The sequence below is a fragment of the Podarcis tiliguerta genome (assembly GCF_965153285.1).
Source record: "Podarcis tiliguerta genome assembly, chromosome: 8".
Lineage (NCBI taxonomy): Eukaryota > Metazoa > Chordata > Lepidosauria > Squamata > Lacertidae > Podarcis > Podarcis tiliguerta.
In genome coordinates, this window is record NC_139541.1 from 8,151,451 (window position 1) to 8,166,617 (window position 15,167).

The 15,167-nt window shown below is 49.4% G+C and overlaps 1 protein-coding gene across 6 annotated transcripts in view; it reads right to left on the bottom strand.

Moving 5' to 3' along the window:
• CLCNKB (chloride voltage-gated channel Kb) overlaps positions 1-15,167 on the bottom strand; it is a 49,394-nt gene that overhangs the window by 14,368 nt on the left and 19,859 nt on the right. For all 6 annotated transcript variants that reach the window (XM_083453932.1, XM_083453931.1, XM_083453929.1 and 3 more), the window contains 6 exons: positions 12,245-12,385; positions 9,168-9,296; positions 7,037-7,165; positions 4,693-4,832; positions 3,026-3,103; positions 1,656-1,734 (listed from right to left, as the gene is read on the bottom strand). In XM_083453932.1, the coding sequence (XP_083310058.1) occupies positions 1,656-1,734; positions 3,026-3,103; positions 4,693-4,832; positions 7,037-7,165; positions 9,168-9,296; positions 12,245-12,359 (670 nt within the window). In that variant the 5' untranslated portion in view covers positions 12,360-12,385. The remainder of the gene's footprint in view (positions 1-1,655; positions 1,735-3,025; positions 3,104-4,692; positions 4,833-7,036; positions 7,166-9,167; positions 9,297-12,244; positions 12,386-15,167) is intronic.

Sequence of the window (15,167 nt, forward strand, 5' to 3'; positions counted from 1 at the left end):
GCCAATATGCCCCGACCAGAGGCTCCCTTGTGCCTTGGCCCTTGGCAAGGAGATGCATTGATGCCTTCAAAGTTGGGAGAAACCATAGACAAGAAACTCATAAAGTTTTGAAATAAAAAAATTAAGGTCATGTGTGTGTGTGTGTGTGTGTGTGTGTGTGTGACGCGGGTGGCGCTGTGGGTTAAACCACAGGGCCTAGGACTTGCCGATCAGAAGGTTGGCAGTTCGAATCCCCGCAACGGGGTGAGCTCCCGTTACTCAGTCCCTGATCCTGCCAACTTAGCAATTTGAAAGCACATCGAAGTGCAAGTAGATAAATAGGTACCGCTCCGGCGGGAAGGTAAACAGCGTTTCCATGCGCTGCTCTGGTTTGCCAGAAGCGGCTTAGTCCTGCTGGCCACATGACCCGGAAGCTGTACGCCGGCTCCCTCGGCCAATAAAGTGAGATGAGCGCCACAACCCCAGAGTCGGCCACGACTGGACATAATGGTCAGGGGTCCCTTTACCTATATATATATATATATATATATAAAACCCCACAGAAAGTCCTGAAACCATTTTGTCCCTCCCAAATGGTTTCAGGACTTTGACCTCAATTGACCTCAAACATTTCTCTGCAAGGTCAAAGGAAAATGGAAAAGCCTCCCCATTGTCTACTCCTTCACAAATCCTGTCTTCAGAGTATGTCTGTGTATGAAAAGGGTGAGCCTGTGATCTGGCTCAGGAACTAAGTATTTGTCATTACAAAAGACTGGCCAGGCTCCCCAGGGTATCCAATCAAGTGACCATTAACAGGTCTGCCAGCAGGAGATAAACAATGCACTCAGATTTCTGTTGTAGACTGCCCTTTCTGTGATATAGGTATGATGTGTCTGGGGGTGGTCTTGGACTCCAGGGCGGGCAATTTAAAATGTCTATATAAGGGCGGGCACACCTTTGTTCTGGGTTCCTCCTCCTTTCCTGTGTGTGAGGGGAGTACCCTGTTGCAACAGATCAATAAAGATCAGGCTTACAAGCTGCTTTGCTTCTCAGTATTCTCTGGTTGGCCTCTGTTATTTTCTCCTACCAATAGGGACTCTATATGGGCTCTTGGATACCCCATAAGGGAAAAGAGCAGATTTTTGTTTACAACATTTTCCAATTTGCCAGGGATAGTCCTGGAATTGCAAAAGCTACCTCGGTTTTCCTTTTTCTGGTTTCCGATGGAGAAGCTACAAAGGACTCTATAAGGGCTCTTGTGTCCCCCATAAGGGAATAAGGGCAGATTTCTGTTTATTACAGTTTGCTGTTTGTCGCCTCCTGTGCTCTGCCACTGACTTCCTCCACGGCCGTGACTGGATCCCTCAGCTGAGGCACCCAGAGGAGTCTGTATACCTTGTCTCGCTGCCCAGAGCTGTGGGGGGTCTCTTACCCATTTCAAACCAGAGTGGAGAGGTGTGGTTTTTGCAGGCCCCTCGCCAACACAGCCCCCTTCCCCCAATGACCACCGGTTTGCCGCTTTAGACATGAGCTGCTTGACAGCGCGACACAAAGCGTTTTCACCAAACAAACTCCAAGCTCTGTAAACTTTGCAAGCCACTTGCCAGCTAGGTTTACTGAATCTGACCCACGGGGTAGGGCAAAGCTTTGCTGGTCTGTGTGCTTGTTTCTCTTACCGCTGATGGGAGCCCCGAAGACAGTGGCCACTCCAACAGCCGCTCCAGCCACCAGCATCTCGTTCTGTTTGCTCTTATTCTAGGAGGAAGAGAGATCCGTTTGCTAAGTGCCTCTTGCATCGCTGAGCATGAATCCCCCCAGGGCTCCAGAATGGGTGCTGAGTGCTGCATTTGCCTTCCAAGCCAGCAGGAGTCACTCCAGTTTGACCCCTTTGCAGCTCTGTGCTCGGATTATTAAACTGAGCAAAGATTGGGGGAGACAATCCGTTCCTTCCGGTTCCTCTCCGTTTATCATTTCTCAACCTCTTAAATCCAGTTCTCATTTCAACATTAGTTAATGATTTTTGAAAAATAAAATAAATGAGATCTGCAACATTCTAGTGCGAATGTTGTTCCTAGTTCCTGATAGGCTCATCTTTGTGTGTGTGTGTGTGTGTGTGTGTGTGTGTGATTTTGCCTAATGTACACATTTTTTTATTTTATTTTTGCAAAGCCATTTCTCTTAATATAACACATTTGTGTATGTTGCTTTTCCCTAATGCATGCTCTTTATGTACACTTTGCCCTGGTTCTATGCATTTCTGTACACCTGACTCTGCCTTGCAAAATTTAGAAAGGTCCAAATTTCAGAGGATGGCTGCAATTTAGGTTTGCGTTGTTAGCATTCCTGCTCCATGATTGCAGTCATGGGATTGTTGTCTATCACATGACGGTATATGTTTTGACTCCACAGAGTGGGAAGTGACAGGATGCTTGTGTTACTGTGTTCCGTGAAGTGGGATTATTGTCCTTTGTTCTTTTTCTCTTTGCTGTCTGTTGCTAGAGAGAGAGGGAGCCATGTTGCAGTGCTCCGTGTGTGTTTATATGTAAATAAAGTAGATTAGCCAAAATGCTGAGTTGCTGAGGCCTGTCACGCAAGTTGCGAAGACTCTGCGGATCCCTAAGTGTGCCGGTGTCAATTGGCATCGGTCGCTGTGATGTTCGGGCTGAAGAAAGCTCTTGAAGATCCCGAACGAAATATCAGGAGGGAGACAACATGCCAGTTGGGCATGTGTCTTTACTAGGGTCCTACTTGACTGTAGGACGAGCTCCTAACATGCGTATTGTTCTGGACTCACCTCTAACGTGAATGGACTCGAATTTCTCCTCTGTCTCCCCTGCCTCAAAAGCACCCACTGAAAATGCGGTGGGGTGGTTATTTTGTGGGGGCAGAAATCACCTCTTCAGCCACCCTGGTTGTGACTGTAGGAAGGTGTCAAGAGGGGCAATGAATCTACATTTATCAATCTAGTGAAGGAATGCTTGGGCAGGCCCACTCCACCCCTTAGCCTTGGTGGGGGGTGGGGGGTGGCTGTCCCCTTGCTCCTTACCTCATATTCCCCAGAGACACTGGTCCGAATCTTCCCTAAGTAGGCAGCGATCATGCTGGATAGGTGAACGAAAGGCCCCTGGGGGAAGACAAGAGGAGGGCAGATTAGTAGAGGAAGGGATTCTACAATTATATAGGGATGCTTGGGCTGCGATTCCTACATTGCAGGAGATTATGAACCACCATCTGGTATGCAGGCTGAGACCCTACCTGCCCACAGACTGCCTCACCAGAGTGGTGCATGCTCTGGTTATCTCCCGCTTGGACTATTGCAATGCGCTCTATGTGGGGCTACCTTTGCGGGGGTCCCAAAAACTACAACTAATCCAGAATGCGGCAGCTAGACTGGTGAGTGGGAGCGGCTGCCGAGACCGTATAACACCGGTCCTGAAAGACCTACATTGGCTCCCAGAAAGTTTCCAAGCACAATTCAAAGTGTCAGTGTTAACCTTTAAAGCCCTAAACGGCCTCGGTCCAGTATACCTGAAGGAACATCTCCACCCCCATCATTCAGCCCGGACACTGAGGTCCAGCTCTGAGGGCCTTCTGGCAGTTCCCTCACTGCGAGAAGTGAAGCTACAGGGAGCCAGGCAGAGGGCCTTCTTGGTAGTGACACCCACCCTGTGGAACGCCCTACCTTCAGATGTCAAGAAAATAAACAACTAGCTGACTTTTAGAAGACATCTGAAGGCAGCCCTGTATAGAGAAGTTTTTAATGTTTGATGTTTTATCACATTATTATTATTATTATTATTATTATTATTATTATTATTATTATTTTGGAAGCCACCCAGAGTGGCTAGGGAAACCCAACCAGATGGGTGGGATATAAATAAATTATTATTATTATTATTATTATTATTATTATTATTATTATTATTGCAATCCCTTCCTACTTTACAATTTTATGATTCTGTAGGAATCCGGTGTATCTCCTGCAGAGGGTGGCATGGTCCACTGACCCAAGTTTCTTGAGTGGACTTGGAGGCAAAAGTTGCAGGGCTCCAACTCGCCTCCTCTCCTAGACCCAAGCTAGTAAAGGTAAAGGTACCCCTGCCCGTATGGGCCAGTCTTGCCAGACTCTAGGGTTGTGCGCTCATCTCACTCTATAGGCCGGGAGCCAGCGCTGTCCGCAGACACTTCCGGGTCACGAGGCCAGCGTGACAAGCTGCATCTGGCGAGCCAGCGCAGCACACGGAACGCCGTTTACCTTCCCGCTATAAAGCGGTCCCTATTTATCTACTTGCACCCGGAGGTGCTTTTGAACTGCTAGGTTGGCAGGCGCTGGGACCGAGCGACGGGAGCGCACCCTGCCGCGGGGATTCGAACCGCCGACCTTTCGATCGGCAAGTCCTAGGCGCTGAGGCTTTTACCCACAGCGCCACCCGGGTCCCTACCTTGCTCTAAAGCTGCTGGGGGTGTGAGCCTCTTTGCAAACAGCCACAGGGTGTAAACCAGGCATGCCCAACCTTCGGCCCTCCAGATGTTTTGGACTACAATTCCCATCACCCCTGACCACTGGTCCTGTTAGCTAGGGATCATGGGAGTTGTAGGCCAAAACACCTGGAGGGCCACAGGTTAGGGATGTCTGGTGTAAACGGTGAAGAAGAGCTCTGCAGCCTAGAGGCCATGAGTTGCTTCTCTTTGACCAGCCAACGGGTCACTTACGACTTTCCCAAGGAAGATGGTGCTTCCACATGCCAGGGTGCAGGTCAGGCCCACGACTTTGGCGCTAAAGTTCTCGATGGCCAGGTATTCTTCCAGGATGACGCCCGTCAAGATGATCTTGAGCTCAGGAATGCCGGAACCTGGAAGGAGCACACAGGGAGGAGGTTCCAGGTTGTTTGGGGGACCTCCAGCCAGGCTAGGAAGATGTTCCTGGTGGCCACCTGAGGAGGATCTGCCTCTTTTCTTTCTGCATTGGCCCCACCCAACAGCCTTCTCCCTGGCCCACCTCACAGGAGGCCTGTTATGTATTCAGTGGCCTGTGTCTGCCTGAGCTTGAGTCTGGACTGAGGATTCTGAGCTCCTGTGTTCTGATTCAATACACGTTGTCCAATCACAGAACATTTCAGGATTTGGGCCTCTGCCATTGGCCCTTGAACCCTGAGTCGTGATTCGCAGTTTGGAAGTTTAGACAGCCAATCACGTTGGCAGTGGGAGTGGCCCAGGCTCTCAGGAATGTATATAAGCAGTTACTTTGCCTCTGTTTCCCAGTTATGTGGTTCAGTAAAGGTTCTTGCTGTTATCTCCGTGTCTTGCCTCATGGGAACTCACCTTTAAGGCCTTTGCTGAGTTAGCCAATTAGTCCATCTAGCTCAGTTCTGTCTACACTGACTGGCAGCAGCTCTCCAGGGCAACTTGGAGTTGCTGGGCATTGAACCCAGGGACCTTTGGCATGCAAAGCAGAATGTTGTTCTTATAAGCGGCATTCCTTGCGAGCTGAGTGAAGACCCTTCCTGTAAGATGCAGGAACTGGGGACCCTTGGCCTATTGAGCTCCATATTGTCTACACTGACTGGCAGAAGCTCTCTGGGTTTCAAGCAGGGAGCCTCTCCCAGCCCTATTCGACGATGCTGCCAGGGCAGGGCTGGATTAACCATTAAGCAAAACAAGCACGTGCTTCGGGCATCGAGGGAAAGGGGGACCGCAGGAAATTTTCCACTGCCGGATTTTTAACATTAATGGCCACAAATTGCTCAGCTGAGCATTCATTTCCTCAGCTAAAGTATATTACAAATCCCAACAGAACAACTATACAAACAAGGCATCCTGGATGCTTACTAAGTATAGTAGCAAATGTGTTACGTAAGATGTTTTGAGAATCTGATCAAAGATTTTGCAATCAAAAAAAGCAGAAGAAATTTTTCCAAACACAAATAAAGTGGAAGTATGCAAAAACAAGCAGCATTTTCCATCTTACTGTAGGTTTTGTTTCATTTCTAAAAATGGAATTTTATTTTGCTGTTTATTATTTATATTTTGAATTAGGTATATGCAGGGGCAGTGCTTTTTTTCTAAAACATTTTTTAAAGGGTACTCTCATTTTGACTCAAGAAAGCCACCATTTTATAGGGGTAGCAACGGAACTGACGATTCACCACGCTAGAGAAGAAACTAAAATTTTTAACATTTTTAGTTTGTTCTCCTGTAAGATTCACAAAATGTTTCGGGGTATGCGTACCCCTGCGTCCCCCCTGAAAAAGCACTGTGCAGGGACACCAAAATCTATTAAGTGCTTAGGGTCTCTAAAGCTCTTAACCTGGCCCTGTTCCAGGGGTTGAGTCTGGGGGCTTCTGAATGGCAAGGCTCTACCACTTGAGCCCTGACCTTTCCCCAGAGTACAAACTCAGTGGCTTCCTGCACCCCAGTCCTCTACAAATGAATTGTGTTTACACTCCTTCCTAGCTGCATCAGGCTTCCTTTTGGAAAGAAGGTAAAGGTAAAGGGACCCCTGACCATTAGGTCCAGTCGTCGCCAACTCTGGGGTTGCGGCGCTCATCTCGCTTTACTGGCCGAGGGAGCCGGCGTACAGCTTCCGGGTCATGTGGCCAGCAGGACTAAGCCGCTTCTGGCGAACCAGAGCAGCGCACGGAAACGCCGTTTACCTTCCTGCTGGAGTGGTACCTATTTATCTACTTGAACTTTGACGTGCTTTCGAACTGCTAGGTTGGCAGGAGCTGGGACTGAGCAACGGGAGCTCACCCCGTCACGGGGATTCGAACCGTCGACCTTCTGATCGGCAAGTCCTAGGCTCTGTGGTTTAACCCACAGCGCCACCCACGTCCCTTTTTGGAAGGAAAAGGAGGTGCAAATATGACAGTTAAGACAGAAGGGGTGAGCAGGAGTAGCTAATGTTCCTTCTCCTTACGTTCCCTCTGCTGTTAAGTTGCCAGGGAATCAGGCAGGCAGCTAGGCTGTTGAGCTGTTGGCGGTTTGGGGCTGGGGCAGGCTCCGCACCTTGGCCGCCAGTGGCCAACCCCTGCTCCCACTCGCCCACCCAAAGGCTCACCTGCAGAGTGTGGTGTGATGCTCTGTGCGAAGCCAGTCGAGAAAGCTGACAGCGCGACGGGGTACATGGTCCAGGAAAGGTACTTCAGCACCGGGTAGTCCCCAATCTCTTGGTAAAGCCACATGTGGGCTAAAGAAACAGAAAGGAAAATCGACATGTCCTTCTGGACGCATCACCTAGCAGCTGGTTCAAACTGGTGTGATAGGAATTTTATGGTCTTAGATATATGGTAATGTTCATAACTGCACATACATAGATCAACACAGGAAGACCAACCTGGAACCATTTTGATTCCTAAACTGACCAAATCCTTTCTCTGCAAGGTTAAACTGGAAAAGCCTCCCCATTGTCTCTTTCCTCACAAATCCTGTCTCAATGAATAAGGTGTGAGCCTGTGACCTGGCCCAGGAAATAAGTATTTTACCACTACAAAAGAATGGCCAGGCTCCCCAGGCAATCCAATCAAGTAACTTGCCAGACAGGAGATAAACTGTGACAGGAGAAAAACAACATTTAAATTTCTGTGATGTAGGTGGGATGTATCTGAGGGGTGGTCTTAGGTTACACCCCTTCTGTAATGTATGCATGATGTTTTTGGGGGGGTGGTCTTGATCTACAGGATGGGAATTTCAAAAGTCTTTATAAGCTCTTGCACAGCATTTTTGTGGGTCCTCCTCTTTTCCTGCGAGTGAGGGGAGTACCCTGTTGCAACAGATCAATAAAGATCAAGCTTACTAGCTGCTTTGCTTCTCAATATTCTCTGGTTGGCCTCTGTTATCTTCTCCTACCAATAGGGAATCTATGTAAGGACTCTATATGGGCTCTTGGATACTCCATAAGGGAAAAGGGCATATTTTTTATTTACAACACTGGGCAGCTTAACGCAAAGATGGAGGAACCCATGGCCCTCCAAACGTAGTTGGATTCCAACTCCCCTCATCCCTAGTCACTGGCTGGGCTGCCTCAGCAATGGCTGGAGGACCACACAGGCCATTTACTGCCCCTGGCTACCCGCATCACTACTCTGCCTTCTTTTGGGGTTTTTTTGGACTACAGTTCCCATCATCCCTGACCACTGGTCTTGCTATCTGGGGAAGATGGAAGTTGTAGTCCAAAAAAACCAACACCCACAACCCAGCTAGAGACCCCAAATTGGGAAACACCTGTCTAAATGACTCTCAGGCTCCCTTCCAATTCTGTGATTCTATGAATGGGCAGATGGAAATCATATGCGGCACTCTGGATGTTGCCGGACTCCAACTCCCATCATTCCCCTGACCATCGGTCATCCGGGCTGCTGAGGCTTCTGGGAGTTGGAGTCCAGCAGTGAACTGTCTTCCTCTGCCTTCGCATTTCGCCCAGTCCTTTTAAAAGCTGTGCAAGAAGGTTAGTTTTGTGAATAGCTTCTGAGGGCGGCTTTGTTCTAAGGGCTTCGACGTCCACAATGTCATTCTTATAAATGGCATTGCAAGTCAATAATTGCTGCTAATTGGGCCCAAAGGCAGAACAGAAGTCTTTTAAAAATGAATGAGCCCACTAAAGGGGATACAGGCGAGGAGGCTACGATCCTTCCTGTAGGGGCTCTGATGGGAGAATATTCAACTAAGTACCCAACTAAGTCGGGGATTCTTTAGCATTGCGGCAGGCGGGCTAGACTAGATGACCCCTGGGTCCCTTCATCTCTGCAATTCTGTGGTTTTACTAAGGTTTACACTCACAATGAACCCATTGAAAACAATGGACCAACGTTGGCAAAGTCTATTAATTTAAAAGGGGCAACCCAGCCAGATGGGTGGGATATAAATAATAAAATCATCATCATCATCATCATCATCATTTAGCCCAGTGTTTCCCAAACTTGGGTCTCCAGCTGTTTTTTTCAGACTACAATTCCCATCATTCCTGGCCACTGGCCTTGCTAGCTAGGGATGATGGGAGTTGTAGTCCAAAAACAGCTGGAGACCCAAATTTGGGAAACACTGATCTAGAGCAAGCTGCTGCAATGCAAGAATCCAATTAAATAAATCTGATGAATAATAATTTAGCTCTCCGCTTCTCCTGGTTCCTCCTGCTGCCTTTCAGAGATTAGGAGCCTAAGGCTGACTGAGAGCGGTCTGGGGGTGTCTGTTACCGTTGGCCATCCTGGAGACGGTGAAGTCCATGGCGAAGCTGACCAGGGCCATGATGACCCCCAGGGCGAAGAGGAAGTACCAGTCGTCCCCCACGCGGAAAAGTTGTCGCTTGACGAACTCCAGGCAGCCTGCAGGGGGCAGCAGAGGACCAGGGTGAGTTAGGTACGTTGGCACCCATAAGAAGAGACGCCTAGTGGAGGTTTTTTTTGGGGGGGCATCTACAGACCTTTCATTTGGCACACATTGGAATCCACCACCACACCCCCAAAATGCTGACATTCTTATATGCAAATTAAAAGACGCCTGCTTCTTGGGAGAAAAGCAATGACAAACCTAGACAGCATCTTAAAAAGCAGAGAAATCACCTTGCCAACAACGGTCCGTATAGTTAAAGCTATGGTTTTCCCAGTAGTGATGTATGGAAGTGAGAGCTGGACCATAAAGAAGGCTGATCACCGAAGAATGGATGCTTTTGAATTATGGTGCTGGAGGAGAGTCTTGAGAGTCCCATGGACTGCAAGAAGATCAAACCTCTCCATTCTGAAGGAAATCAGCCCTGAGTGCTCACTGGAAGGACAGATCCTGAAGCTGAGGCTCCAATACTTTGGCCACCTCATGAGAAGAAAAGACTCCCTGGAAAAGACCCTGATGTTGGGAAAGATGGAGGGCACAAGGAGAAGGGGATGACAGAGGATGAGATGGTTGGACAGTGTTCTTGAAGCTGCCAGCATGAGTTTGACCAAACTGCAGGAGGCAGTGGAAGACAGGAGTGCCTGGCGTGCTCTGGTCCAGAGGGTCACAAAGAGGTGGACACGATTAAATGACTAAACAACAACAATGCCCATGCTAGTGAGGAGTCATAGAATTGTAGGGTTGGAAGGGACCCCAGGGTCATCTAGTCCAATCCCCTGGGATGCAGGAATCTCAGCTAAAGCATCCTGACAGATGGCCATCCAACCTCTGCTTATAAACCTCAAAGGAAGAGGAGAAAGTGGATAAGACCAAAATTCAGGGTCACCCGATTCAGCAGAGATTCCAGGCAGGCAAATCAAAAGGACTTGTCTGCACTGTTGTGAAATGTAACTGACTCCCTGCCACAAGGTTCTGATTCAAATTGGCTTAAATAGGGAGAAGCTGACACCCACCCACGGAGGGAGACGAGTCTGTTACATCGCAGGGGGTTGGACTAGATGACCCTGGGGTCCCTTCCAACGCTACAATTCTATGACTCCTCACTAGCATGGGCAGCCAGGATTTTTGATGCGGGGGGGGGACCTCAGATTTATATAGGTTTTCATTGATTTTTTTGGAGGGGGTAGCTGCGCCCATGCTACGCTCATGCTCACTAGGCCTATATTTATAAACATTGGATCATATCATGACACACTTGGGGCTAGGGCTTTGAGATGGGACAGCGACAACAGAAAAGAACACACAAAAAACCTCTTCCCACCCCCTTTCACCAGTGCGCACTGGAAGTTATCAAAGTTGTGCCCCGCAGGAAGGTTAAATCTATTGCGTCCTGAGATCTCAGATTCCTTTCTGATCAATTTGGCACCAAATGGAACCAGCTCGGCTCTCAGTCTTGTCCCACTTGTGCTTGGGGGGGAGGCGGGGGGGGGGGAAGAGACGCAGGAAAAACACAAAGTCCGGGACAAAGTCTCCTCCCCATTCCCCGCCGGGTGTATTTTGAAACTGGCCAGACGCAGGAATGACCGGCCAGGGAGCGTGTGGGTCCATAGCTAAATCCCTCTCTGGGTCACCGCGTTGGAATCCCATTCCCACCTCCTTCTCTCCCCCCCCCCCTCCAGGCGGCCACGTCCGGGTAGGGGCAGGGAAAGGTCTGGTTCTTGCTGCAAAACATCTCTGGCGCGCTCACGGGGTTCCTCTTGGCTGGGGCGCAGCGCCAGTTTTCGAGACCGACAGAGCTCCGCCTCCATCAGATGGGACTGTTGTTTAGGGACCAACAAGCCCTGCCTACATGAAAGCAGATCGTGCATTTTCCATGACAGCGTTTTAGGCACATTGCCTCGCTTGCAAATTCGGATCATGCCCTTCTCTCTCAAAGGCAGGCAGGTGGTTCTTCTGCCTTGATTTCTCTCTCGCACTTGCTCAAAAACACTTATAGTTTATAATATACATATATATTTTTATAACCCTTGGCTGTTAAAAAAACAGCAACAGCAACCTCAAAGCAGTTTTGCAGAAAAGGAATAAAGCAATAAAATGACCAGTAGGGAAAATAACTATGATAATTCAAAACGTTCAGAAAGTTAAAATAGCAGTGGACTGCAAACAGATTAAGGCGTTGGCTTTCTAAAAAACATCTGTGCAGGCTTCCTTAAACAAAAATGTTTTAGCGAAGGGGTCTGCCTGATGTCAATATGCAGGGGGTTCTAAGTGCTGCCATAGAACACCAGTCTGAAAAGATCGACAGTACGTCAGCTCCCAGGACTTTCCGAGCACAATTCAAAGTGGTGGTGGTGCTGACCTTTAAAGCCCTAAATGGCCTCGGCCCAGTATACCTGAAGGAGCGTCTCCACCCCCATCATCCAGCCTGGACACTGAGATCCAGCACCGAGGGCCTTCTGGCAGTTCCCTCACTACGAGAAGCCAAGTTACAGGGAGCCAGGCAGAGGGCCTTTTTGGTGGTGGCACCTGCCCTGTGGAACGCCCTCCCACCAGATGTCAAGGAAATAAACAACTTTTTGACTTTTAGAAGGCACCTGAAGGCAGCCCTGTATAGGGAAGGTTTTTATAATTTGTTGGTTTTTATAATTTGTTGGAAGCTCCCCAGAGTGAGCGGAGTTCCATTATTCTTATTAGTATTATTATTATTATTATTATTGCCGTCTCCTCCATGAAGTTCTCTAATCCTCTTTTCAAGCGATCTGGGTTGGTGGTGGTCACTGTGTGAAAAAGGACTTTCTCTTATCTGCCTTGATTCTTCCTGCATTTCCACCAGCAGCTGAAGGTTTTGAGGACCAGCATGGATGCTGCACAGGGCACCTGTCTCTGGATAACCACCCAGGGGATCCTCTGACTCTTCTAGATCCCTAGATTCCTTTTCCCTTACCTCTGATCTTCCTCCGTGTTTTTGGCCAAGGTTTCCAACTCTGCTCCAGCATCAGAATCCGCTCTTCCTGCTCCTCTCTTCCATCCTTCCTCTTCTGTTGACCTTCTGCATCCATCTGCTGATAGGGCTGGCAAGCACCCCCTGTTGAAAATGGGGGAGGTTCCCAGCGGGTGACTACATGGTGGGGCAGGGAGGAAAGGCTGGAGACCAAATTTGCTGCACCATTCCTCCCAACTCTGTGGGAGTTGCGATCCTGTGGCAGTGGCGTAGCGTGGGTTGTCAGCACCCGGGGCAAGGCAAGTAATTTCCCCCCCCCCGCTGCACTGTCCCTCCCCCAGATAGTCCCTCGCTCTCTCTCCGCACCGCACCGCACGCCTGGCACCCTCCCCTCCACAGTGGGCGGCGACCCAGCGGCTCAGATCAGATTCGCACAGCCAGCACTGCAGTGAGAGAGAGTGAGTGAGCCAGGTAGGGGCAGAGAGCTGCGAGTGCGAGCGCCCCCCCCAGATGTTGCGCCCGGTGCGGCCGACCCCCCCTGCACCCCCCACGCTACGCCACTGTCCTGTGGGCAAGTTGGTGCAACTCTGTGGGGCTCTGTGCTGCTGAATTCACTGAGCAAGCAACTCTGGGCCCTTCCCCTAAATCCATCCTTGGCCCTCTTCCGGCTCATTCAAGCCTAGACCTGGGTAAACTCAGCCCCACATTGCCATGGAATGTGCGAAGCAGGAGGGAAAGGGTGCCTGTAGGCATGCACAGAGTGCCTTTTCTCTGCACAACCGAGTTCTGAGTACTCCACTAGCACCTGGAGTTACGGGCCACAACTTCGTTCTAACATAAAACAGGCCGATCCAGGTAGCCCCCCTGCATAATTTTAAGTGTAAACATGAAATATTCTGAAGTTCCTGAGGCTGCAATCCTGTGCACACTTAAGCTCAGAGTAAACCCTGCAAAGCGGACCTTCCTGCTTGGGAAAGGGTTGGGCTGCCAAATTACTCAAAAATTCAGAAAGTCAAAGGCCCCCCCACCTCCCACAGGGTTTATTTCTAAGAGAAAATGCTAGCAATTTACATCTCCTTCTCCTCTTTCAGCCTCAAGTAGGAATTCATGGCAACGGCTGCTGTTTCTTCTTGAAAACCACCAAACTGGAAAGAATTAACCCCAACAAAACACCCTGAGCAACCCTTGTCGTTTCAGCTACAGGAGCAACCAAGAGCTCTGTCCTAGGCTGAATTACACAAGAGTAAGACCTGCTATGTTTAATGAGCTGAATCCCAGGTAAGTGCACAAGTCACAGGTGGCTGCCTGAGTTAACAAGCTACAACCCTAGAGCATGCAAAAGACTTACCCTGCCTCCCTGGTGGCAAAGTCCTGGTGTGTCCTCTCCGGGATCTTGTCTCTCTGCACCTGCGCTAGCCGGAGAACACACCTGTCTCCCTCCCTCCCCACCACACCCCTCTCTCTGACCTCTAACCATCTGCAGGTGATTTGGGACCTTGCAGAAAGTGCCCTTCAGGGATCCAGGCAGACCTGAGCTGGAAGGAACTGGCCTGGCAGCAACTCAGGAGCAAGGAAAAGGGCTGCGAGGGAAGAGCAGTTTGCCTGTGCTGGGATCCAGCCCTCCTACACCACAAGGGTGTTGTCTGAGCCAGATTCGAGGGCCAGCATCTGATTTGAGTTGCAGGAGCTCATGTGCGCAGTACGTGCCTGCATTCCACTTCCCCAAAGTACGTGTCACACTCTTGCGTGACCAAAAGACAGAGCCAAGGGAGTGGGGCTGTGTGGGCAGGGCCTCGCTGTGCCTCCGCGCTTTCCTTTCTCCTCTGTAAGCGTCAAAATTAGGTGGGATGGTGGCGAGAGATTCGGTTTTATTTGTGTTTCAGCGAGAAACTGATTCTCTGCACTTCTCTGAACTTCATGATATAATTCCCCAGCCAAACAATGGCAGTGCATTGGTTTGGGGAAAAGGGGCATTAGTGAAACAACATACGAAACGCACATCATTTGCACAGTGCATAGTTAACCTATGGAACTCCCTCCCACAGGAAGCAGTGATGGTCACCGACATGGAGGACTTTGAAAGAGGATTAGACAAATTCATGGCTGCAAGTCGCAATGGCTATGCTCTCCACTGTTGGAGACAGGATACCCTTGGAAGTCAGTTAGTGGGCACTACAGAGGGAAGAGTGCTGCTGCTGCTGCTCTGCTCAGGTCCTGCTTATGGGGCTGGACTAGATGACCCTTGGGTTCCCTTCCAGCTCTACAACTCTTATGATTCTATTATACCCTTTGGGGCATCTGGCTGGCCACTGCGAGGACAGAGAGAGGGGCTGGACTAGATGGGACTTGCTTTTGCCAGCTCCGGGTGGGACAATACTTGTGTCCTTTAAAAAATGCCCCCTCATCACCAACTCTGTAACTGGGGGTGGCGCTGGGAGTATGTTTGAATGATACGATAATCTTTATTGTCATTGTCCCACACAGAAAAACGAAATTGGGGGGGGGGATCTACATCAGACATTCAAAAACCAACAAGCCTGCTATCCCAGCTATCCCAGCCTGGTTAGCCCCCTAAAAACTCTGATATCCCATTTTTAAAATACAAAACACTCCCATAGAGACTCCTTACAATGCGTTTAAAACCAAAATCGCATTTGGATAGAAACTCTTTCTCAGGCGGCTAGTCCTAGTCTTTATAACCCTGTAGCTTCTTCCAGAAGGCAGAAGCTGAAAGAGATCATTTCCGTGGTGCGCACTATCCTGCGCTATCTCTGCAGCTTTCTTATGGCACCTGGAAGCATAGATTTGATCCAAGGCGGGAAGAGTGCACCCAATTATTCTCTCCGCATTCTTTACAACCCTGGACAGCATTGTTTTTTCCCTGACTGTGCAGCTCCCAAACCACACACAGACCATAAATTAATAC